The sequence below is a fragment of the Arvicanthis niloticus genome, chromosome 12 (assembly GCF_011762505.2).
Source record: "Arvicanthis niloticus isolate mArvNil1 chromosome 12, mArvNil1.pat.X, whole genome shotgun sequence".
Classification (NCBI taxonomy): domain Eukaryota; kingdom Metazoa; phylum Chordata; class Mammalia; order Rodentia; family Muridae; genus Arvicanthis; species Arvicanthis niloticus.
The window spans coordinates 1,830,040-1,855,413 of NC_047669.1; the positions used below are offsets into that span (position 1 = coordinate 1,830,040).

Genomic DNA, 25,374 nt, shown 5'->3' on the forward strand with positions numbered 1-25,374 from the left:
ATAAAGTAGCAATGAAATAATCTTTGTGGTTGGTGGTCATCATACATGAAGAACTGTATTAAAGGGTCACAGCATTGGGAAGGCTGTAACGACTATAAGAGAAACATTTTAAAAAAAACTATTGTATGTCTTTTATACATTGGATATGGGGCTTGAAAGTATACATTTAAGTGTTTAGAGATCTGATTGGCAGCTTAGTATGTAGGCCTAAATAAAAGTACTTAAAAGTACTCTGCAGCATTACCGTACCATCGGAGGAATGCACATACTAACTGAAATATAGCTTAACTATAATCATGTTAGTTGACCCAAGCAATAATATCCAAATTCTATAATTTTATCATTTCCAGAATTTCAAAGACAAAACATTGCGTGTTTGAAGCTTTCTGGTTACTTTAGACTTAGGATCACATCAATTTGCTGAATCTTGTAAGATTGTAAAAGTTTTTAGATTTTTATTTTATTTTTATTTTTGCTCTGACTGTTTTTCATGCATGAAAGTCTTGCACCACGTGCATGTAGTGCCCACAGAGGCCAAAGGGGGCATCAGATTCTCTAAGAAACTTGTGAACTACTGTGTGGATATTGGTAATCAGACTTGGGTTTTCTGCAAGAACAGCCTGTGCAATTCTTACCCGTTAAGCCATCTAGCCAGCCTCAGATTGCTGGGTTTTTTATTTTTATTTTATTTTATTTTTTTAGTTGAAGGATAGAAACAAATGAACATTTTTCTTGATTGGTAGACTAAAGGTATACATACAAGTCATACAGATAAGAAATTTACAAATACATATCCAAATGTAGAATCACCCCCGACAAACAATGTCAGTTTTTCTGATTCCTTAGTGAGAGTTCTCTACATTTTGTAGAAAGCAGTTTCCTTTCTTCACCATGTACCCAGAAACACAGAGGAGGGTGACGCCTGAGGAGGTCCACGACTGCTGACCTCACTGCAGAGATGCATAGACCAGCAACCTGCGGGATGGCGCTGACCTAATCTGTGTACAGAGGCTATTGTGGATGTCTGAGTGACACTGCTCATCAACATTTAACTTCCCAGGTGCTGCTACAGGACTCTGAGAAGTGTAGTTGAGATACAGTTCTTTGTGTGAGGAGGAAAGGTCCACTTTCTGATAAGAGCCTCTCACTGCTCTGATCTGGCCCTGCTCTGTTTACCATGCAACTACTAAGTGAAGACTAAATTCTCTGTGGTTGTTTCTGAAATGCCTTTGAGTTTCGGCTGCTATCTACAGGAATAGAATGTTTTCCTCCTGGCATTCCAAATTCTCTGTGATGTGATGCCTGCAGCTGTCACGCTCATTCTTTCCTGTCACTACCACGTCCTCAGCAAACACACACAGTTTATCTTGTTATTCTCATGCCTCCCCGACTCCCTCCTTCCTTTCTCTCTGCCTGGCTAACTCAGTTCAGTTGTGTCACTTTGTAGGTAGCCTTCCCCTATTCCTCTCTTCTGCCACATACTGGAGATGGGGGTTTTAAGTGCTAGTTAAAGAATGTGGTAATTGTGAATCATAGAAGGTTTCAGCATGAAAGAAACATAAAAATGCAAATTTCCTGAGGAAATGCATTTGGCTTTAAATATAAGGAATATTTAAAGAAAAAAAGAGCAGTTCTGCTCAGTAAAGTGAGAAAGGTTGGCCCAGGCCAATGAAAAATTGAGATATAATGGGTTGAGATTCCTCATTAAAAATAAAAAAGCAGGATGGCCTCCAACCCCTAAGCTGGAGGAGATACCCTTGCTCCACATCCTGAGCAACTGGGACTTTTGACACAGGAATGCAACCAGCTCAGCAATTAAAAAAAAAAATAATTGATTGTGGTTTTTGTTTTCAGCCTTTTGTGATAGCTGGCTAAGAACTCAGTCTGTGTAGACAGATTGGTCACAAACTCACACATCTGCCTGTCTTTGCATCAACCTCAGAAATGCTTGGGTTACTGGACGCCACCATGCCCATCACTCCTTCCCTCTTACCTAAGGGCAATTTAAGAACAGTTCAGCAATGGCTACTTCCATCTTCAAATTAATGTCTGTACAATGATTATTATTTTTTTCTTGTGAAGTGAGATTTTCTCAATGAGCCAGGATGAACTATAAATTCTGGACTCTAATAATCCTCCCAATTCAACCTACAGACACATGCCACCATGCCCAGTGCTACACCGTCTCTCTCTGGAGTCTTAAGGAAAATACAGCCACAATAATCAGACAGCTAAGATTCCAAGTAAATCTTTATAGCCACGGTTCCAAAAAGCACCACAAAACTACTTCAGGTGGTGGGGGCAGCAGATAGAAACAGTGCTGACGTTGGCAGCAGCCAGATAACTTATTGATTTTAGACCATTGCTTGAAGGTAAAATGAACACACTGTAATTTTTGTCATTTTTATTGGAATGTTGTTGTTTTAATGCAGTCTCATATTGTTCTGTCTATCTTGAATTCATTACTTCAAATGTTCCTCCTTCCCCAGCCTCCTCAGTAGCCTATTCACCACACTCTTCTCAAATTACTTTGCAAACCAAACCAAACAGTAAATCTGCTGTGTTGTTTGAATGAGAATGGCCCCCATGGGCTCATATTTGAATGCTTAGTTCCTAAGTCGTTGGAAGTGTTTGGGGGAAGGATTAGGAGGTGTGGCCTGTTGGAGGAGGCCTATCATTAGAGGTGGGCTTTAAGGTGTCAAACTTCCACACCAGGCCAGTCTCTCTCTGCTTCCATCATATAAATAAAGAAGTCTCAGCTGTGCTCCAGTGCCTACCTGCCTGCCTGCCTGTCACCATGCTTCTCACCATGATGATCACGGACTCACCCTCTGACACTGTAAGAAAGCCTCCAATTAAATGCTTTTTTCTTCTATAAGCTGTCTTGGACATGGTGTCTGTCTCATCACCACTAGAACAGGAAGTAAAACATCTAGTTTCTTATTCATCAGCTGATTACTAGTTATTTGCCTGTATATACGCTATAGGAAGTTTCTCTGGAGATAGGAGGAACATACCTCCTCCAGACCCTGAAGGCTCAAGCCTTTTGTGTTACCCTATGTCTATACTGCCAGTCTCCAATCCTGTGCCAGCATAGCCTTCGCACCTGCCTCCTAGTTGTCTGCGCTGTGGACTGGACCAGGGAGTGAGGGGAACAGCTAACCGTTCCCTCAGTCAGCGGTGAGGGCACTGAGACACAGCCGTCTGAGAATCTCACGTAATCGTCTAGGGGCTTCGATGCAAGGCACACCAGCATTTGTGGCTTGAATGCAAAGCAGAAATTTTGACATAGCAGATGTGAACTAAAGTTAGCGATTTTATTTTTAATAATCTTTTAATATCAGCCTGAGAATTAAGGTTAAGAGAGAAAGTAAGGTGTTCACATGGAGGTAACATGCCTAAGATCCCAGAGATGGGAAGTGAGACACACCCAAGTGTGGGTACCGGCCCCTCAAGGGAAAGTCATGATTGTTTTAGCATTAGCCACCTGTGCCATCCTAGTGGCTCTCAGAAGGCTCAATCTCACAACGTTGCAAAGAAGTCCCCCCTCCTTTTTATAAGTGGCTCTGGAGATTCTTTCCATAGAATTATGATCTGATAATGTAAAACCAGCAGTCAGTAGGGCTAAACATAACATGGTGTCTGTCTCCTGCCAATGGAGTTTCTGCTGAGATTCCCAAGGAACTGTAAGATGATAGCTGGGAAGTCTTTCACTGAGTTGCTAGTTGTACTGGGTTCTTCCTTCTTCAAAGGCATAAGTCTTCAATGAATTCCTGAGTCAGAAGCTTCTCTCCCTTTCCATGCCTCATGAATTTCTGGTTAACAAATATTTCAGTGCCTTGAAAGGGACAGGTACAAGCCTCTCCTCAGAAACCAGACAAAAACGCTTGATTGGCATCAGGAAATAGGGACACATGTCCAAACATAATTCAAATGGATTCAAACTGTATTTAGCTTTCTGGTTACAACAATCTTCATTTTCCCGCCAAGTAATTTGTGAATAATTATTAGCCTCTTGAAATGTAAACATTTAAACACTTTGTTGGAAAGTGTCCCATCATGTTAAAACTGTTCTGTTCTTCTCAGCGTCTCTCTTGAGGCTCTTAGGATAACTTAGTGTCTTTCTTCCTCACACGTGTAAAAGAAACGCTACAGGACAGAAATTAAAAATAAGCGACACTACCTAGGCTTTAGAAGTCTTTTATTTTCCACTTAAGAGATTACAAAACAGATGCCAAGAGAAGGCTAAAGAGGCAGGAGAGGGCAGCGCCGTCTTCCACCCCACGTTCCTCAGAGATGAGTAATGAATGTGTGAGACGCATCACTGAGCACAAGGCCTTGCGTTCCCCTCAAGTGTTATAAAATAGTCCGCTAGTGTCCCGATTTCAAAGGCACAGTCCTCCAGTCATCGTAGAAGAGAGGTTGATTTCTTAGCTACCAACTCACAATGCCAACACACCTTAGCCTAGCTTTAGATTGCTCAGTGGTGTCTGTGACTACACCGGCCCCACCACCTTGTTTATAAGAGCTCCCTTATCTAGTAGGGAACAGCAAAAAATTCCAGAGCTCCTACCCAGGGAGCACAGCTTATCTCTGATTTAAAAAACCGAACTTCCTGGGACAGAACCAAGCCGGTGGCCCCCCAGCACTGGTCAGCCAGCAGCATCACTGGACTTTTCTAAAGTCCTCTCACCTATGTGGGTTTTGTACTTTCCATTGTTTTCTTGTTTTGATTTGTTTGGGGTTTTGCTTTTTGTTTGTTTGGTTTTTGTAACTTGCTTGATTTCATTCAGGCTGTCTGCAACTCAGAAAGAGAAATTTCAGGATTACCGGCATACACCTCCTGGCACTTGGAAACACCCAGTAAATGTTTTGATAACCTCTGGTCATTTGTCTTTCCAAATGACAGCTTTCAACCAGTGTTTTAAAACAGTTACATATAAACATAAATGCTTGTCATGCTTCTGGTCATTGCTGACTGGTACGTTTGTATTCTAAATTACTTTAACATTTTCTTCATTTCAGGGAACCTTCTCAGAACCAGCAGTGTTCCTGAGTATGTCCACAAGCTGCACTTGGTTGAGAATGACTTTGTTGGAAGGCAGTCACCTGTCACTAGGGACTATGACATGCTTAAGGTGGGACATCAGTAAACATAACCTGTGATCAGATTATCAGGAAAGCAGTTTCAGACTCTAGGAGCAGGGGATAATTTGTTTCAAGTGGTCTCCTTTCCCAGTTTTTGAGAAAATTTGTGTAAACATTATAGAAAACTGGGACTTTAAAGTTTAGAAGTTTAAACAATATTAAATTCTAGTACAAACAAATATGACTCAGGGTAACCCAAAGGTACTGACTTCCATTTTATTAAAAGAAATGGGCATGTTAAATTGTAGTCCCAAAGTCAGTCATTAATGCTTTATTTACGTTTTATTTCTCTCATATAGGCTGGAGTGACTGCCACTTACGGAAATCGTTGGGGGAGAGGGACAGCACAGTACAGTTCCCAGAAATCAGTGGAGGAGAGATCCTGGAGGCAGCCTCTGAGGAGACTTGAGATTTCCCCAGATAGCAGCCCAGAGAGGACCCACTATGGGCACAGCGAATACCAGTATGCCTGGCGGAGCCACGTGGTGCCTGGTGGGCGCCTCACCCTGCCACGCTATGCACGCTCAGAGATCCTGGGCCTGCGCCAGGCTGGCACAGCCCGCAGGCCACCTGGGTACGGGTCACTCAGCGATGCAGTCTTCGACAGCCCGCTCAACCCTGCGATTACCACCCACCCTCCTGGCACCAGCCACAGCGCGGGCAGCCTGCTGGAGGAGACCACTGTGCGCGTGAGCCAGGCTCGGCTTCAGGGCTCGCAGAGCAGAGCCGCCCGGTCTTCCTGGCCCCGGAGCTCAGTCCGCAGCACCCTGCAAGAGACAGGAAGGATGCTGCCCACCGCAGGCCAGGCTGCAGTGGGCAGCGGGGGTGCGCATGGGGACAGGAGCGCCTTCACTGACGCCCAGCTGGGGTGAGCCTCCAAACCTGCCTCACAGTTTTATATTGTGTTTATGCATTAACTTACCTTTTGCCCCAGTTTTCTAGCTTTTTGCTAATGTCCGACTTAACCCTGTATTCTCAGCACCCTAAGAGCGAGGCAGGTTCACAAAGACGCGGTAAAAATGTATCCTGAAAGAGGAATGAAAAAGTGAAAGACGACAGAGATAAAATAACGACTTTTTGCAGCCTGGATCCTTTTGTTACTTGAATTCTACAATCACTAGCTGTAGTTGTGTCAGAATATTGTTTTAATGGATGGTGTAATTTTCATAGAATATTTATATTTATAAATATAGATATTTATTATTTATAATTATAAAATTATATTTCAAAGAGTAATCTCTTATGGAGATTCTCAAATTCTAGAGACTAAGAGGAGTTAACTTTTATTTCTGAAGGGAAAGTTTTGCTTCCCCCGGGAAAGAGAGGCAAAGAGGCACTCCTGTATTGAGGACCCAATGGCAGCTGCCTTCCTGCTGGTACCCTGTACAAACACTTACCACACACCCACTCCGAGTCCTCTGCCCTTACTCTGCTGTTTCACATTTCCCTTTGGCCAGACCCTGTTTCCAGACTCTACCTTTTTATGCCCTCCGAGTATATTTTCATATGTGTGGGTCTCTCCTATGGAATATCTAAATGCAACTGTAAACTTACATTGTGGTGCAAAGTACTAAACTAAGGGTTTATTTTCCCAGAAGATTGGAAATGTTTCAGTCAGGCAGTGGCTGATGGCAGCTGAAACAGTCTTGAGGGTAGAGGAGACACTCAGCACTTGTCTAAAGCAGACTAAAGAGAAAGGTGGTTTTTTTTTTTTTTTTTTTTTTTTTTTTTTTTATTACCAAGTGAGGAGCTGGAGAGATGGCTCAGTGGTTAAGTGCACTAGCTGCTCTTCCAGAGGACGCTGGTTCAATTCCCAGAACCCACATGACAGCTTTTCATTGTCCAATTCCAGGGGTTCTGACAACTTCACACAGATATACATATAGGCAAAACACCAATGCACATACAATAAAAATAAATAATAAAAGAAACCACCAAGTGAAACATTATACATGGATTTTTCTACAAATGAAATTTCTGTACTTCTTAGAGATGAATAATTCAACAAATGAATCTTAGATGTCTCCAGAGTGCCCTGTACTCTGTATGCATCCCTGTATAAAGCCCTACAGAGAGAAAAACTTGGGGTGAGGGTCTGGGAGAGGAAAGTAAGCAGGGTGTGTTGTAAGCAACCACTCTGTGTGGAATGATTAGAGAGTGGAGAGCAGTGCACTCTGGGATCAGATAAAGAGACTAAGAGTGGACCTTCAGCAAACTTCCAGGCCGCTTGCCACCTACAGCGGGTTAGAGTAAACAACAGTCACACTGACTGTCCTGAATGTCATGTTTATTCTAATTACTATTCTAACAATAGGAAAGCATATATCCTTATTTTTTAACATATAAAGGAGAATTCTTTACAAAGGAAAGTAAGCCCCAAAGCATCCAGTGTTTATATACCGTTTGAACCAGGGGACAGAGCCATGGAGCAGAGACCAGGAGCTGTGCCTCTAAGAGCTAACAGAAGACAAGTGTTTATTAACAGAAGATAAGGGTTAGTGTCTCTTTCAGCCTAATCACTAGCCTCTGAGGATAAGACTATCCTGTCTTGTGCAAGGAGGTTGCCTTTCTTCTGCGAAGTTTTGTGGCCTGCTTTGAGCAGCACAAGACTGCTTTCCTATCTGTGGTTTCCAATCTGACACAGTCAATAACGGAAACCGCATATTGTGAGGTGGTATAGTCTAAAACCTCAAAGAGGTTTGTTTTTTTCTTTCTTATTTTGGACTCTAGGTTTCCTGTTGGGAAAACTTGCAGTTATACTTCTGTCTCCTATTTTTAATTAATAGTTTGTGAAGAATAATCAGTTGTCCTTTTGTAATGGAATGCTGACCACACGGTTATCACTAATTTAATTTACACTGAGCATGTCATACAGACATCAGGACCACTGAGGACGCAGCATCTTCCCATCTCTTACACACACCTGCTTTCAACTGGGTTTCTTTCTATAGTTACTTCCCAGTTGAAGGCTTGCTTTACTGTCTCACCTTAGACTCTTGTGATGCTCTCAGAAGTGTCTGTCTCTGAGTTTTCCACTAACGGGAGTGAGTCATGTCCATAGCAGCATTCTTTTCACACCTTGGACAGTCGGGCAATTTTCATGTCTTTCGACAACACTTACAGGAGCCTGATGGCTTCAGAGATGGAACCGTATGCTATATCAGGAGATAAAGACTGGGGCAAACTGTGTGGCAGGAATGTAAGTTGGGCATTCAACACACAAAAAATTACTAGAGTTTTTTTTTTTGGAGGAGGGTCATTCTTTCTATAAAGGCTCTTATTCTGACCAATAGTATTTTGTGTTCTTCCTGTTGTAGTTGTTATTTACATTTGTTAAGTTTTTTATTTTGTATGTATGTATGTGTGTGATGCGTGTATATGTGTGTGTGGTGTGTATGTATGTGGTGTGTGTGCATGTGTGTATGTGTATAATGTCACTGTGTGTGATGTGTGTGTATATGAATGTGTATATGTGTGTAGCATGTGTGTCTATGTGTGATGTGTGTACGTATGTGTGTGGTGTGTATGCATGTGTATATGTGTGTAGCATGTGTGTCTATGTGTGATGTGTGTACATATGTGTGTGGTGTGTATGCATGTGTATATGTGTGTAGCATGTATGTCTATATGTGATGTGTGTACGTATGTGTGTGGTGTGTATGCATGTGTATATGTGTGTAGCATGTGTGTCTATGTGTGATGTTTATGTATGTGTGTGGTGTGTATGCATGTGTATATTTGTGTAGCATGTGTGTCTATATGTGATGTGTGTACGTATGTGTGTGTGCATATATATATATGTATATGTGATATGTGTGTATGTGTATGGAGTCAGTGTGTGTGTGTGGAACATGTATGTGTATGTGGTATATGTATGTGCATATATGTGTGTGTCTGTGTAGCGTGTATTTGTATGATATGTATGTGGTGTGGTGTGTATATGTATTGCCATGGAAACCATGGAAGTACACTGCTACCACGCTCTCACCTCAGCTGATCTACACTGAGAATCGTAACTAAAATTGTTGAAGGCTCACTTTTTGAGTTTCTAGTTTAGAAGACAGGAACCTAGGAACAACTGGTCTTTCTGATCTCTCACTTACCTCCCCAAACCCATCTAGCAAGTCATATTTCTGTGGACCTCAACAAGTGTTATCATGTAGCCCACACTGGCCTTGAACTTCTGATCCTTCTGCCTCTACCTCCCAAGTACTGGGATTATAGGTTTGTGCTTCTACCCTGCTACTGGGGGTTGGACACAGAGCTGAACATTGTACATGTTAGCATGTTAGGTTGAATCCTAGCTTTGGCCTGCCATCACTTTTTAACCAATTGCAATTGTCTCCTGAATTATATTTTCAAATATGGAAACATTGTACAGTTCTTAGTATAGAGGACACCAGTGTTCTGCTTTTCTTTAAATACCTTTATACTCATGAAGTGCCTTTTAGCACAACATAAACAGTAGCCAAAACTTCATATTTTGAGGTAGCATGTTCTGAGATTCTGTGTTGAAAATATATTACAGCAAATACATTGAATTGCTTCTTATGTCCATACCTGCTGTACGCTTACCACCACACAGGGGCACCAGTCACAGTGCTACATACATTGACTTCTCATGTGTGCATATAATAATTGGTAAAGAAAGACTTTCCACACTGAACTTGCTGGCATATGTTAGAAAACAATCTCACAAGATGTCTTGGGTGTTTGTATTATCTGGAATGAGTTAACTGTACCCATGTCCATTTTAGACTCTCTAACCCAGTCACCTCCCAGCAGGAATTACAAAGGAAAGTATTGCTCTGAGAATTAGTTGGGGTTATGTTTCACCCCAATGGTAAAATGCAATGTCCTCCATAAGGGAGACTCTGTATTTACCTACATATGACTCCACCATCACCTTAACTAACCTGCCGGTGAACTTTGTGACAATGGCCCAAGGAAGGGTAGCAGAGTGGGGTTGAAGTGTTAAAGAAAGGCATTTCTAGAAAGACAGTTACGCATTGCTTTGCCTGATGAATCTGTCACACCAGCATGACTTATTTTACTAAAACAAAACTGAGTTTTTCTGGCTGTTGTTGTATTCTCAAGTAAAAGAGCAGATTCTGAGCAACTCTGAGAAAATCCAATGTTTTTTTGTTTTTAGGGAGATGTTTCTACTGTAGCTGTGAAATTCCCAGAGTAGTGATAATTTTTCATTTCTATGAACACATTTTCCTTAAATTATGTTTAAATGGTTATATTGGGGGGGGGGTTGGAGTAATTGTTTTTTGTATGATTACAATACTGTACCTATTTCTCTTAGAGAGTTGCGTTTCTCTTTTTAGGACACATTGTTACTCTCTTCTACAACATCCTCAGAGACCAGTTTAAGGAGAACTAGAGATCTTCTGCCTCTAGCCTGATACCTTCTGATTTCCAGGACTGAGGTTTCTTAGGCTAAAGAAAATCTAGAGTGCAGATTCTATAGGTGCTTTCTAATACTAGCTAGGTCACTCCCAGGAATCAAGAGAGCACGGTGTGCATTTTCACCATGTTGTCTGTGACTGTTTGTCTAGGAATGCAGACATAGAGATGACCTTGGAGCGAGCTGTGAATATGCTGGATGCAGACCATGTGCCAGTGACCAAGATCTCTGCCGCAGCTACCTTCATACAGCATGAGAGCTTCCAAAAATCTGAAGCACGAAAAAGGGTGAGTGTCTTCTAAGCCCATGTTAAATCCAGCAAAGTGTCAGTGGTATGCTGACTTTGCACACCAAAACCAGTCCTTAATGTAATGAAAACCTTTCACTGAAGACTGAAACAGTGCCTCCTAGTATACATAAAGCCCAACACTTCACAAACCAGGAGTGTGGACGCAGGCCTATAACCCTAGCACTCAGGGTGAAGGCAAATGGGTCAGAAATTCAAGTTCATTCTTGCCTACACTGGGAGTTTAAGGAGAACTTGAGTTGCACTGACCTATGGGTATAGTGGAGTGTCATTAGGGCTCATTTCATTGCTACATTCCTCTAGCAGGACAGTGATATTTGATTTTCCACTAGGTCCCTGGCCTATATAGTCTCAGGTTCTTGGTCACCCAAGCAGCGGTGAGTGTGGGTTCCATCTCATGGAGTGGGCCTTAAATCAAATACAAATCTTGGTTGGTTACTTCCATAAGCTTTGCGTTACTATTGTACCAGCATATACTGTAAATCTTGGGATTCGTAGCTGGGTTGGTGTTTCCCTTTCTCCTCTGGTAGTGTGCACAGTATCCTCCAGTGTCATAAAGACTAGTCCTTAGGGGTGAAGGTTCTAGGTAGGCACCCTCTGTGTTTAGTGAGCTATATAGGTTGTCTTGAGCAATGGGGCCTTTTCTGTTAATTTGTGGAGGGCAACAAATATGCAATAACCGGAGTTGTTTAAGGCGTCCCATGGAATCCCTTTGTCCAACAACACTGTGCTGGTAGTTTACGTCAATTTGATGCAAGCTAAAGTCACTGAGAGCAGGGAACCTCAATTGACAAATGCCTTTATTGACATGTCATAGGCAAGCCTGTAAGTCATTTTCTTTATTAGTGATTGATGAGGGGGAGGACCCAGCCCAGTGTGGCTGGTACCATCTCTGGGCTGATGGTCCTGGGTTCTATAAGAAAGCAGGCTGAGCAAACCATGCAGAGCAAGCCACTCAGCAGCACCCCTCCATGGCCTCTGCACCAGCTCCTGCCTCCAGGTTCCTGCTTGAGTTCCTGCACTCACTGCTTTTGATGAACTGTGACATGAAACTGTGAGTGAAATAAACCCTTCTTCCCCAACTTGCTTTTGCTCATAAAGTTTCGTCGCAGCAATAGTAACACTGACTAAGATAAACACAATTATATGTAACCCATTCCTGCCACCGGGTGCTTCGTGTGCTGATGGGAGATGTCCAGTTAGAGCTCCCATCCATCTGCCTGTTATTTGGCAATTTTATTTAGACCAACGTTATCTATGTATGTATTTTAGGAAGCTTCTACTGTATCAGGTTTTCATGTGACCCTCAAATGGCCCTTAGTTTTAGCTATCCCTCCCCATGCTCCCTCCCTCCCCCTCCTCTTCTCTCCTGTTCCCCATTTGATCCTCCTGTTCCAGTGCCACCACTACCACCCCAATCCATCCATTCATCCATATGTATCCTATTTCCCTAGAGAGATGCATTTCTGCAGTGTAGTCTCCTACTCTGTACCTACCCTCTGCACTTATAGGGATTGTAGCCTTCTTATCAAAGAATGAACAGCAACGCCCACATATAAGTGACTATATACCATATTTACCTTTCTGAGTCTGGGTTACCTCACTTACGATGCCTTTTTTTTTTTAAGCTCCAGACATTTATCTGCAAATTTCAGGTGTCATTTTTAAAATAAATGAGTAATATTTTATTGTGTAACTATATTAAATTTTTACAAAGTCCATAGACATCTAGGTGGTTTCTGACTTCTAATTTCAGCAGCAGTGAACATGGTTGAGTGAATGTCTCTGTGTCAAGATGAAACATCCTTTGGGTGTATACCCAAGAGTGGTATCGCTGGATCTTGAGGTACAGGTTTCCCAGCTTTCTGCGGAATTGACACATTGATTTCCATTGTGGCTGTGTAAGTTTGGATGCCACCAGCCATGGCTGTGTTCCTTTACTCCATAAGCTCACCAGTGTGATCCTAGTCCTTCTGAGAGGTGTAAGAGCTTTGATCTTGGTTGTCCTGGTGGCTAAATGTTGATCATTTCTTCACGTGCTTCCCAGCCATTTGAGTTTCCTCTTCTGAGAATTCTCTGTTTAGATCTGTGCCCCAATTTTAATTAATTAATTAATTTGTTTTCTTCATAACCATTTTCTAAAGTTTCATACATTTGGGGTATTAGCCCTCGAGTGGAGATGTAGTTAGTACAAACCTTTCCCCATTCTGTAGCCCGCTGTTTATTCAAATGATAGTGTACTTTGCCCTACAGAAGCTTTGCAGTTTCATCAGTTTCCAGTTGTTAATTGTTGCTCTTAGTGCCTGTGCTAATTGTGTTTTATTCAGAAAGTCTTTTCCTGTGCCAATGCATTCAATATTATTCTTCAGTTTCTCTTCTACAAGGTTCTATCTGGTCTTACATTGAGGTCTTTGATCTATTTGGAGTTCAGTTTTGTACATTGTGATAAGTATTGATCTACTTGGATTCTTCTGTATGTGGTCAGTCAGTTTGTCTGGGCCTAGTTTTTGAAAATGCTATATTTTTGCCACGGTATATTTCTGGCTTCTTTATCAAAAATAGGGTGTCCATAGGAATATAAACTTATTTCTGGGTCTTCAATTCAATTCAATTCAATTCAGTATATCTGTTTCTTTGTCAACACCATGCTGGTTTTGTACGCTGTCTATCTATTCCTTGCTCTGTACCTTGAGGCTGGGACTGGGGAGCCCTCCAGCAGCTCTTTCATTGTCAGGATTGTTGTAGCTATCCTCTGCCTTTTGTGCTTCCATGTGAAGCTGAAAATTGTCCTTTCTTCCTTCAATGTCTTAAAGTATTTATCATACTTTACGTATTCAAGATATTTTATATTTTTGAGGATATTGTGAAAGGTGTCGTTCCTTTGATTTCTTTCTCAGTATGCTTATTATTTTTATATAGAAGGGCTGCTGATTTTTGTATGTTAATTTTATATCTAGCTACTTTACTGAAAGCGTTTATCAACTATAAGAGTTTTCCAGTGGTATTTTTAGGGTCAGTGATGTAGAGTATAATATCATCTGCAAATAAAAATACATTGACTCCTTCCTTTCCACTTTGTATCACCTTGATCTCCTTCTGTTGTCCGTTCCAGCTAAGACTTCAAGTACTGTATTGACAAGGTATGGAAAAGTGCACAACCTTATCTTGTATCTGATTTTAGTGGAAAAGCTTTCAGTTTTTCCCTATTTTGGTTGATGTTGGCTTTGGGCTTGTTATAAAGTTGCCTTTATTAGGCTTGAGAGATGACTCAAAGGTTAATGAGCACTGGCTGTTCTTGCAGAGGACCTGGGTTCAGTTCCTAGCATCCACATGGATGCTCATAGCTGTTGGAAACTCCAGTTCCAGGGGATCTGACACCTTATTTTGGCCTCTGCGGGTGCTAAGCATGCAAGTGATGCACAGATATACATGCAAACAAAACACCCAGATGCATACAATAAACAAACAAACAAAATAAACGTAAATTGCCTTTATTATGTTCAGATATGCCCCTTATATCTGTAATCTCTTCAAGACTTTTATCATGAAGGAGTGTTCAATTTTGTCTTATGCCTCTTTTGCACCTAATGATCTCAAAGATTATCATGTGGTTTTCTCTTTCAGTTCTTTTATATTGTGGGTTATGTTTATCAATTTATTTATTTTTTATGTGTTCTTGGATTCAGTTTACAGGCATTTTATTGAGAATTTTTTTGCCTATGTTCATAAAGGAAATTGGTCTATAATTTTCTTTTTCGAGTCTTTATGTGGTTATGGAATTAGGGTAACTGTGGACTCATAAAATGAATGGGGCAAGATTTTGTAGAATTCTTTGTATATTCTTTGTATTTTGAAGAATACTTTAAGTAGTGTTGGATTTAATTCTTCTTTGAAAATCTGATAGAATTCTTCTCTAATACCATTTAGTCCTAGGGCTTTTGGGGTTTTGGTTCTTGGTTTTTGATTTGTTTGTTTTGGTTTTGATTTTAGTTAAGAGACTTAATTATGGCTTCTATTTGACTAGAATATATAGATATGTTTAAATTGCTAGTCTGGTCTTGATTTAACTTTGGTAAATAGTTAAATATCAAGAAAATTATCTGTTTCTCTCTGATTTTCCTACTAGGATTATGGGTTTTTAAAGTGTGTCCTTTTGATACTCTGAATTTCCTCCCTGTCTGTTGCTATGTCCCGATTTTGTTTTTGTCTCTAATTTTGTTAATTTGGATCTTCTCTACCTTTTAGTTAGCTTGGCTAAGGATTTGTAAATCTTAATTGATGCTCTCAGAGAACCAACTCTTTGTTTCGCTGATCTTTTATATTTTGTTTGTTTCTATTTAATTGATGTGAATTGAGTTGAATTTAAGTGAAGCCCTGCTAAGCGTCACTATTTTCTGCCTTAGACTCCTTTTGTGTGTTATTTCTTTGTTACTGTTGTTCTGGAGCTTTCAGCTATGCTGTTACATTACCATTGTGAGTTCTCTCCAAATTTTTTAATGTAGGCACTTAGCGCTATGAACTTAGCACTTATAACCACCCTCATTGTGTCCCATAAGCTTGGGTATGTTATGTATTTATTTTAATTTAATTCTAAACAGCTTTTAATTTTCTTCTTCACTTCTGAGTTTGTAATCTTTCTGTTGCTATTGTGGATGTTGTTGTCCAGTTTTAATCTCTACTGGTCAGATTTGATGCAAGGTGTTATTTCAATTTTTTTTATTTGTTTGTGTCTGAGTATGTGGCCAATTTTGGAGAAAGTTCTGTGAGGTGCTGAGAAGAAGGTATATTCTTTTGTGTTTAGGGAAATACTCTGTAAATGTCTGTTAGGTCCATTTGATTTTATGTCAGTCAACTGCAGCATTTCTGTTTATGTTTTGTCTGGATGGCCTGTCTTACAAGTGAGAGTTGTGTATTGAACTCTCCCACTATCAACATGTGATGGTCAGTGTGTGATTTAAGTTTTAGTAACGTTTCTTTTGTGAACGTGGGTACCCTTGTGTTTGGTGAATAGATGTTAAGAATTGCAATGCCCTGTTGGTAGATTTTTTTTTCTTTCGATGAGTATGAAGTGTTCTTCCCTATCTCTTCTGATGAGTTTTGGTTTGAAGTTTATTTTGTTAGATACTAAAATGGCCGCACCAGCTTGCTGTCTGTTTGCTTGGAATATCTTTTTGTATTTTGTACTGTGATTTGATGTCTATCCTTGATGTTAAGATTTGTTTCTTGGATGCAGCAGAAGGATAAATTTTGTTTTTAGATCCATTTTGTTAGTTTGTATTTTCTTGGGGAGAATTGAGACCATTGATGTTGAGAGATGTCACTGAGAAGTGTGCTGATACCCAGTATTTCCTTGCTTCATGCTAGGCTTCCCCTCCCACCCTTTGGTTTGCTGGTCAATATTATTTATTCCTTGTGTTTTCTTCAATGTGGTTAACTCTTCTGGCTGATGTTTTCTTTCCAGCACCTACTGTAGGGCTGGGCCTGCAGACAGATGCTTATTGAATTTCCTTTTATCAAGGAATGTCTCCTGGAATGTATAGATGATCTCACCAGGAATTTCAGGCTTTTTAGAGTCTCCATATAAAAGTCATGTTTGTTGATCTTTCCCCTTTTAGTATTTAATATTATTTCTTTGTTCCATGCATTTAATGTTTAATTATTATGTGCCATGGAAAAATTTCTTTTCTTGTTCAATCTTTTAGGGTGTTCTGTATGCTTCTTGTTTTTTGATAGGCATCGTCTTCTTTGGATTAAGAACATTTTTTTCTATGATTCTGTTTAAAATATCTTCTGTGATTTTTGACCTGCCCTCCTCTATCCCTAATAATAGTGGTTAGTCTGTTTGTTGTATCCCAGATTTCCTGAATGTTTTGTGCCAGAAGCTTTATAGATTTAACATTTTCTTTGAGTGAGATAACCATTTTTTCTGTCTTATCTTCAATACCAAGATTCTCTCTTCCATCTCATGTGTTCTGTTGGTTAGGCTTGTCTCTAAGCTTTCTGTTTGAGTTCCTGAACTTTTCATTTCTACTTTTTCCCTTTGTTTGGGTTTTCTTTAGTGATTTTATTTCCACTTTCCTGTCTTAAACAATTTTTTTCATTACATTCCATTGTTGTGTTTTCATAGATTTCTTTTTTTTCTTTTTCTTTTCTTTTTTTTGTTGTTGTTGTTTTTTTGTTGTTGTTGTTGTTGTTTGTTTTTCGAGACAGGGTTTCTCTGTGTAGCCCTGGCTGTCCTGGAACTCACTCTGTAGACCAGGCTGGCCTCGAACTCAGAAATCCGCCTGCCTCTGCTTCCCGAGTGCTGGGATTAAAGGCATGCACCACCACCGCCTGGCCATAGATTTCTTTAATGGATTTATTCATAACTTCTTCAAGAACATCTAACATTCATAAAAGCTATTTTGAAGTCCTTGTCTTTAGTGATATTGCATTTCTTGTAGCAGTGTTTTCCTGTTCTCTAATAGATAATCATGGTCTTCTCTGTTATTTATTGTGTTTTTATGTTGGAGTCTAGGCATCTGTGTTAGGGGAGATTAGAATTCTGGGTGGTAATACCTATTCTTATCCTTGTTGGCTGGGTGTTTTGTTCTTTGGTTTCTGTTGCCCTCTCTTGTTCTTAGGAGAGTCTGTGGCTATGGGGTGCCTGGTAGGGAATGCTTCTAGGATCCTGGTAGGTAGGGATTTCATGTAAGAAGTTGTTTCTAGGTATTGAGAACTAACACCTAGGAATGTGGGTGGGCTAGAGGTGAGTGGTGTTGAGGGGGTCCCCAGGAGGGAAGAAAGTAATATATGCCTCCAGGATCCATATAGTCCCCTGGAAATGGGGACATAGAGGGAAGAGAGGCCACAGCAGGTAGGGATGAGGCTAGGGGACTGGATTTGGAGGGAAGAAGGTGAAGTGAAAGTTGCCTACCTGTTTCCCTGGCCACTGTGGCCAGTGGGTCCCAGGGAATGCATGAGAGAGTTGGTGTCAATGACAAAGGGATGGAGTAGTGAGAAAGGATGTGAGAAAGATCTGTGTGATCTTCATGAGATGGGGTCAGAGAAGATGAGGTCACAGAATTTGGTCTGCTACAGAGCTGGGAGTGAAGCTGAGAGATTGCATTTGGAGGAGGAAAAGAAAGTGAAGCCCTCTTGCTTCTTCCATTGTAGCACCACATAAAAGTGATTGCTAATACCAACAAGGTCAATATCAACCTGTCTTGAAACTTCCTCAACTAATAAAATTAGTCTAAAACTTTTTGATTTAGTGTCAGGTAGGTTTTTAGAAAGGGAAAAAGGCAGCCACATTATTTGTTGAAACATCACAAGAATGGTCTCTAGTCCAGTTGCTAATATCTTCCCCTCTGAATCACCTAGAGCTTAGCCTTCAAAGTCTACATTGATCTCAGCACTACAGTCTTCTAAGCTCCCACTAGGGTGACCCATTAAGCCCCCTTATAGTTCAACCTTTTTTTTTTTTTTTTTTTTTTTTTTGTCCAGAATCACCAAATCTTTTACATTCTTGTAAAGAACACTATGGTCAGACTTGTCACAGCAATATCCTGTTTCTTGGTACCAAGTTTTATCTTAGTTACTATTATATTGTTGTGACAAAACATCATGACCAAAGCAACTTACAGAAGGAAGAGTTTATTGGAAACTAACATTTTCACAGAATGAGTTGATGAACATCATGGCAGGGACCATGACAGCGAGCAGGCATGTTTCTGGAGTAATAGCTAAGAGCTTACACCCTTATCTGTAAAGCCCCCCTCTTCCATGACACACCATCTCCAACAAAGTCACACCTCCTAATCCTTCCCAGACAGTTCTACCAGTGGGAGACCAAGCTTTGCAATATATAATGACCCTTTGGAGCCACTCATTCAAACCACCACACATTGTAAGTGTGTTGTGTTCTTACTCAGTTCTAGGATTTTGTTGTTGTTGTTTCCTTTCCTTCTTGATTTCTTTAATGACCAGTTCATTATTAAATATTGTGTTGATTTACTATTTGTTAGTGGATATCAATTGCAGATAGCTTCTTCATAGGGTGTGATCCTGTAGGGTCCATGTCTCCTTCTAAATGCTGGGACCCTATTTGGCTTGAACACATGCAGTTCTCCTTGTGCATGTGAAAGACCCCAAAGGGAGATTCCCACTCAAGCCTCAGGACGGCGGCACCCAAGGGAGAGACCAGCTTGATGCAAACACGTGAGGCAGTTTAATATGAGAGCTCTGGGTCAGCACATATCTCCATATCTCACATAGGAGATAGAGGGACTGACTCCGAGGCTCAAAGGATTAGGACTTTTATAGGCAAGGGGTGGGGGAAGTGGGAGATTTTCATGTGGGTACACATGAGTGATTGTTTTACATTTTTGAACATCAGCAGGCTGTGCAGGCCAAGCAGGCCCAAAACAGGGAAGGGTGGAAGAACACCAGATGGCCCATTACTCATTTGGATATATCTCTGTTCTTCTAAGGATGTCCTTGCATACTTTTTATCTTTCATGGCCAGCCAGTTCCTTGGATGATTCAACAGGCCTTTGTCCTGTAACTCCACATACTCTGTGGCTAATTAACTGGGCCCAAACCTGCTGACAGGCATTTTTAACTATTTAGGTTAGGGAAAAGGAATCACAGGGCCCTGCTATTTTTATTAGCTTGGTCCTATTTCAAAATTTTCTTTCACATGCTGCCATAGTATCTGTTAGTTTACATGCACATCATTCCTGTTGTGTCTGGATTACAGTTTCCCTGAAGTCATCTATCACGTCTGGCTCTTAAAATCTTTCTGCTTCTGTCTTCCTGTGGCTGCAGACTAGCTGCCCATAAGCTTTCAGGGATTCTCCTGTCTCTGCTTCTCATTTCCTAGTAAGAACCTGCATGGATGTGCATACCCCACAGCTTTTCACTTGATTTTTAGGGTTCCAGAGTTAAACTTAGGCCATCAGGCTTGGAAGCAAGCACTGTTACCCACTGAGCCATCTTGCCAGTCCTCTTCCACATGCGTCCCTGAGCTCTGAGTGGAGGGGTTTGATGAAAACATCCCATTTAGGATTGAGTTTTCTAAAATCTCTCACTCTCTTGCACATTGCCTGATTGTGGATCTCTGTTAATTTCCATGTACTTTAAGAAGAAACTTCTCTAATAATGACTGAGCAAGGGTTGGTTTGTACTTCTTTCCTTTGGTAGCATTTAAAATACCTTCCAGTACCATAAGCACTAGCCTAATTTTTTTTTATGCCCTGATTTCTTAGTCTACTCTGTGTTTCAGGCAGAGGCATATTAGACAATACCACCCACAGAAGTTTTCTCTTGAGGTGCCAGATTTGGCCTAACCTCCAACCAAGTATTCAGACAGTATTTGCCCCATTTTTGTTTTTTATGTAACTGTTTTTCATAAAAAGTACTTCCCTTAATGTCACCACAAGCTATGAAATAGATAATATGTTGTAGTGATTATTTAAAGAGTGGCCTCTGGTGAAGCCAACTATCTATGCTGCGGTGTCTCTGCCTAGCTCAACCACGTGGCTACACTGCAGCTAGAAATGGCCAACCAGAAACACCAGCCCTGCCGCCCACGAGACACCAGCATGGGAGATGGCTCTGCCAGTCTTCCACACTGTCTCTGCAAGGCTGGGCATTGCCAAGACTATCCCACCAACCACACAGGCTCAGTACAGATGAGACTCTAATGCTTAGATTATTCAAAGGCTTATATATTTGGTAATGATCAATAACAAGATGCCCATACAATCAGAAGCGTAACCCAGTACCCAACCTAGATATACCAACTACCTTTGACTGGCAAAGACGTGTGAATATCCACCTCCATGTTTGCCTCTCTCTCTCTCCTCCCTTAGCTCCTCCTCTTCCTTTTCCTCTTCCTCCCTTAGCTCCTCCCACCTTAACTCCTCCTACAATAATATATATGAAATTCAACACTATGGTGACACCTCAGACAGAATGGAAAGGAGAAACTTTTTGCAGTGATTATTTTGATTATAATTTACTATTTAGATTATTTTATAATGCTGTTGTTTTTTCCTGTCTTGTTAATCTTTTCCCTGATCAATTCAAAATAAAATATAAAGTTGGAGAACTCTTGCCATAAATTCTACTTTTGCTATTTTTTCATATTCATTTGTTATATGTGTGTGCCTACACACATGCATTATGACACACAAGTGGAGATCAGAGGACAACTCGTGGGAGTTTATTCTCTTCCTCTGTCTTCCTGTGGCTGCAGACTAGCTGCCTACAAGCTTTCAGGGATTCTCCTGTCTCTGCGTCTCATTTCCTAGTAAGAACCTGCATGGATGTGCATACCCCACAGCTTTTCACTTGATTTTTAGGGTTCCAGAGTTAAACTTAGGCCATCAGGCTTGGAAGCAAGCACTATTACCCACTGAGCCATCTTGCCAGTCCTCATTATGCTTTCTGTATTAGAGAGGAAAGCTAGAGTTTGATGTAATGTGTAATATGCAAATGTGCCATTGGCACCAGCTGCACAATGTTCAGGCACCCGTATGCCTCATTTGACAACAAAGCCAATTGTCAGTCATAAAAAAAGACTTCTTAACAACATCTGCATTATAATGATGCAAATGAGTCTGTACCAAAAGCCCTTGCCAACTTGAAAATATGCCAGGCAGATGTAGATGGCAAAGATGTGGACAACCATAGACTGCAAGCTCCCATCAGATGACCAGACGACATGTTCATGTCCTGGCCTCTTTTATGGTGTGTGTAGCCTAAGACACTTAAATCACTGCTCAGACTTAACTCTTCATGTGTACTTGTTTTAATCTACCATTGCAAATCTAATGCATTTGTTTTATTTTATCTTGCTTTTTGTTTTTTGTTCTTTTGTTTTATTTTGCTGTGTTTGGAGACTGAGTCTCACTTTGTAGCTTACTAGCCTTCTCCAGCTTCACAAGTGGTAGGATTACAGGCACTTATAGCATATTTAGCTAAGAAATCTGTCTTTCTCTTCCCTTCCTAGGTGTAGCTCTTTCTCCTAATAGACATTCTCCCTTGCATGTATGGGTAGAAGAAATGTTTTAAATGGCACATTCAAAGGTATAAATTTTTTACTTAAAATTCCCACATAGCTTCCTTTTAAGTACTCTAGGCAGTTGGCAGTGACTTAGATTTGGAGGTAGATTACAAGCTTCCAATGTTGCCATAGTAAATGTATTTTTCCTACTATTGATGGTAATTTCTACTCATTTTCATTAATTTTAAAAATTTATTCTGGAAAAAGCACTTGTGTAATTTTGTGTTCGTTTGTCAAACTTTCCTAGTCCTCAGATTTAAGGTTATCTTACGTTTTATTTTTTTCCAGGCTTTTATTACCAAGTTCTTTTTCTCTTCTTAAATACTCTTCACCCATTCTTAACCTTTCTTCTGAAAGCTTATTGACAGATTTTGCCTTTGGAACAGCTGTTCTGTACAACCTGAGTCCCAGATTGTGCTGCATACAGTGTTGACTGATTTTAAGTATTTTGATCAGTATCAGTGAACATCTATTACTAAGATATCGAATGTCTTAATGCCACATCAAAGTTAATAAGTAGGGTTATTGTATAGTCAGAGTTCTCTAGCGTCACAGAACTTTTGGAATGGGAATGTCTTTCTATAAAAAGGGAATTTATTGTGATGACTTACAGTCTGTAGTCTAACTAACCCAACAATGGGTAGCTGTGGATGGGAAGTCCAAGAATCTAGTAGTTGCTCAGTCCCAGGAGGCTGTTTGAGCTGGTCTCCTGTAGAAGTGGGTTCTAACAGATGTAGTGGCAAGTAAGTACAAGCAGTCAAAAAAGAGCGAATGTTTCTTCTTCCAGTGTCCCTATGTAGGTGTCCAGCAGAAGGTGTGGCCCATATTAAAGGAGTGTACCACCACACCTGGATCTGGGACTTGCTTTGTCCCAGACTGACCTTGAACTCAGAGATTTCCTTGCCTTAGTCTCCTGGGATTAAAGGTGTGTACTACCTTGCCTGGGCCTAAGCTTTTTATAGCCACTATGCCTCAAGATTTCCATGCCAAGATCCAGGTCAGAAACTTGTGTCTTCCAGCCTCAAGATCTGGACCACAGGTGTGCCCTTCTGGATTGTAGTTCCTTCCAGATATGCTAAATTGAGAACCAGGAATAGCCATTACAGTTAGATACATTTATTCCTTCCCTAGGTCAATCAACTTCGAGGCATCCCTAAGCTCCTGCAGCTGCTCAAAGTTCAGAACGAAGATGTTCAGCGGGCTGCGTGTGGGGCCTTGAGAAACTTGGTATTTGAAGACAATGATAACAAGTTGGAGGTAGCTGAACTGAATGGAGTGCCTCGGCTACTGCAGGTGCTGAAGCAAACCAGAGACTTGGAGATAAAAAAGCAAATAACAGGTATTTCCTACTAACTATTAAGAGCTGAACTGTGCAGAGCCAGCCAGATGCTTTACATCATGTGTTTTTCTTAAGTTTCCTGGAGTGGACTCATTGATGTAAGCCACCAGAAGGTGAACTCCTTTCTTCTGGAGGAGAAAATATTCTGAAGTTTTTGCTTAATATTTTAAATGAAAAACTCTATAAATCTATGGCTAAATGTTTATAAAACAACTTTTGACGATGTGAAAATTTTTCTTACCTTCACTAATAGCTACCTTTTGGTTTGAACATACATGGGGATTGATGTTACCCCAGGTGTCCCCAACATTGTAGGAAATAGGAAGCATGTCCAGTTGTTTATTCAACAGTCAGCATTCTGGATCTGTAAGGGGAAGGAAATGCAAAGGTTCATAAGTGGTCATTATTCAAATTGTTCAAAATGCAAAGAGCCATTTTTCTGTCTTTCTGCCACCTAGACTCCTCCTACTACAGCCTTCATAGCTCAAGAGATTTTGAAATGTAGTTATCACCAAAAGAGACTTTAGATTTCGAGATAATATGAGGTATTAAATGTCAGTTTTACTGTCAAAGAATCTGCAGCTCAAATATGTAATACTTTTAAAGTTATCAAAGGTTTTAAGAATCAATAATAATAGTTACCAATGTTCTGGTAAATACTTTCTTTCTTACTACCAAGACTTGAACTTAGGCCCTTGGCAAGTTTGCTGCTAAACAGATCTCTTAACTTTTCTAATATAAAATTCTACCAATGTATCTTACTGGAAATATATAACACACACACATAGGTGTATGTATGTATGTATATGTGCATGTATATGCATGTATGTATATATATGTACATCTGTCGCTTATGTGAAAACATCTGCAGAAATGATGCCTTAATTTTAGAGCACACCTTTGAGATGTTAGGCACTGAGCCCCAGGCTGGGGAAATTGTTTTGATTTTCCATCTACTCAGCTAAAGTGTGAAAGACTTAGTGTGATAAAAGACCAAACCTTGCATTAGAACTCAGCATTTTCTTCATGCAGCAATGAACCATAAGAAAATCAAGCCTATTCTCCTTTTCATAGTCAGAAAACAACCTTGGGAGGAGGTCCTCTCATTGTGGGTCTTTAAAGGGATGTAAAGGCTGCTGGTCACACTAAGGAAACATGGGAGTAAGGAATTGGGTTAGGATGCATAGTAGCAGGGAAAGTTGGGTGAGGGGGTAATTTCAAGAAAATAATCCATTAATCTACACTTTTCTTGTATAGATGATAGGCTAAGGTCAAAGAGCATTCTGTGATGCTGATGCCATAGCAACCATCCAGGCATCAGAGGCCATGTGCACAGCTGAGGAATAGAGTGCAAGCCAGCTCTCCGTATAGGAGGACATATAATTGTATTAACTGTGCTGAACTGACTTTTTGGCATTTGATGCAAATTGCCGTAAATGATTCCCTTTAGCTCTGGTACAGGCTTTGTATGCCTCAGAAAGAGAGTCTACTAATATAGATGCTTGTACATAGTAAGAAACCTAAATATAAGTCTTCCTAAGTCTCAGAGACTGTTTGGCCTAACATAGCCACATTTACATAGTGAGATGCCTGGATGTGAGTCTCCATTTTATTGGGCCTGCTCTCATTTGTCTGTGTCATTTTTGGTCCTTATTCTTCAGTGAAGATAGCAATATTTCTTCACTGTAAAAATCTATATTTTGCTATTTAAAAGTAAAGGAGATTTGCTTAAGTAACTGTATTTCCTCTTGTAGTGAACAATATTAGTAAAATATGTGTTTTAATAGCTGTAAGACCCGTTTACCAGTTTCTCTGTGTTTTTTTTTTTTTTTAATATCATCATATTTGGCCATAAACTTATGGACAGTGGAATTCTTATAATTGCTATGCATTTAAATTATCCCTAACAAGAATAAGTTTTCTTTTTTTTTCTTGGCTAAAATGAGTACTTATTGATAGAAAGCAGGTAGACTGATCTCAGCAGAGACAGACAGAGAGAGAGAGAGAGAGAGAGAGAGAGAGAGAGAGAGAGAGAGAGACTTGGGTTCTGTGAATAAACTTCTGTGAAGTTAAAATAGAGGCAAATAAAAACTTAACCCTAAATACTACGTTTCTGA

At 40.3% G+C, this 25,374-nt stretch overlaps 1 protein-coding gene across 1 annotated transcript in view; it reads left to right on the forward strand.

Annotated features, from left to right (window-relative positions):
* Positions 1–25,374, forward strand: part of Pkp2 (plakophilin 2) — a 65,477-nt gene that overhangs the window by 4,984 nt on the left and 35,119 nt on the right. Inside the window, exons 2-5 of the mRNA XM_034515543.2 lie at positions 5,026–5,138; positions 5,448–6,016; positions 10,713–10,848; positions 23,050–23,257. Coding sequence (XP_034371434.1) covers positions 5,026–5,138; positions 5,448–6,016; positions 10,713–10,848; positions 23,050–23,257 — 1,026 coding nt within the window. The remainder of the gene's footprint in view (positions 1–5,025; positions 5,139–5,447; positions 6,017–10,712; positions 10,849–23,049; positions 23,258–25,374) is intronic.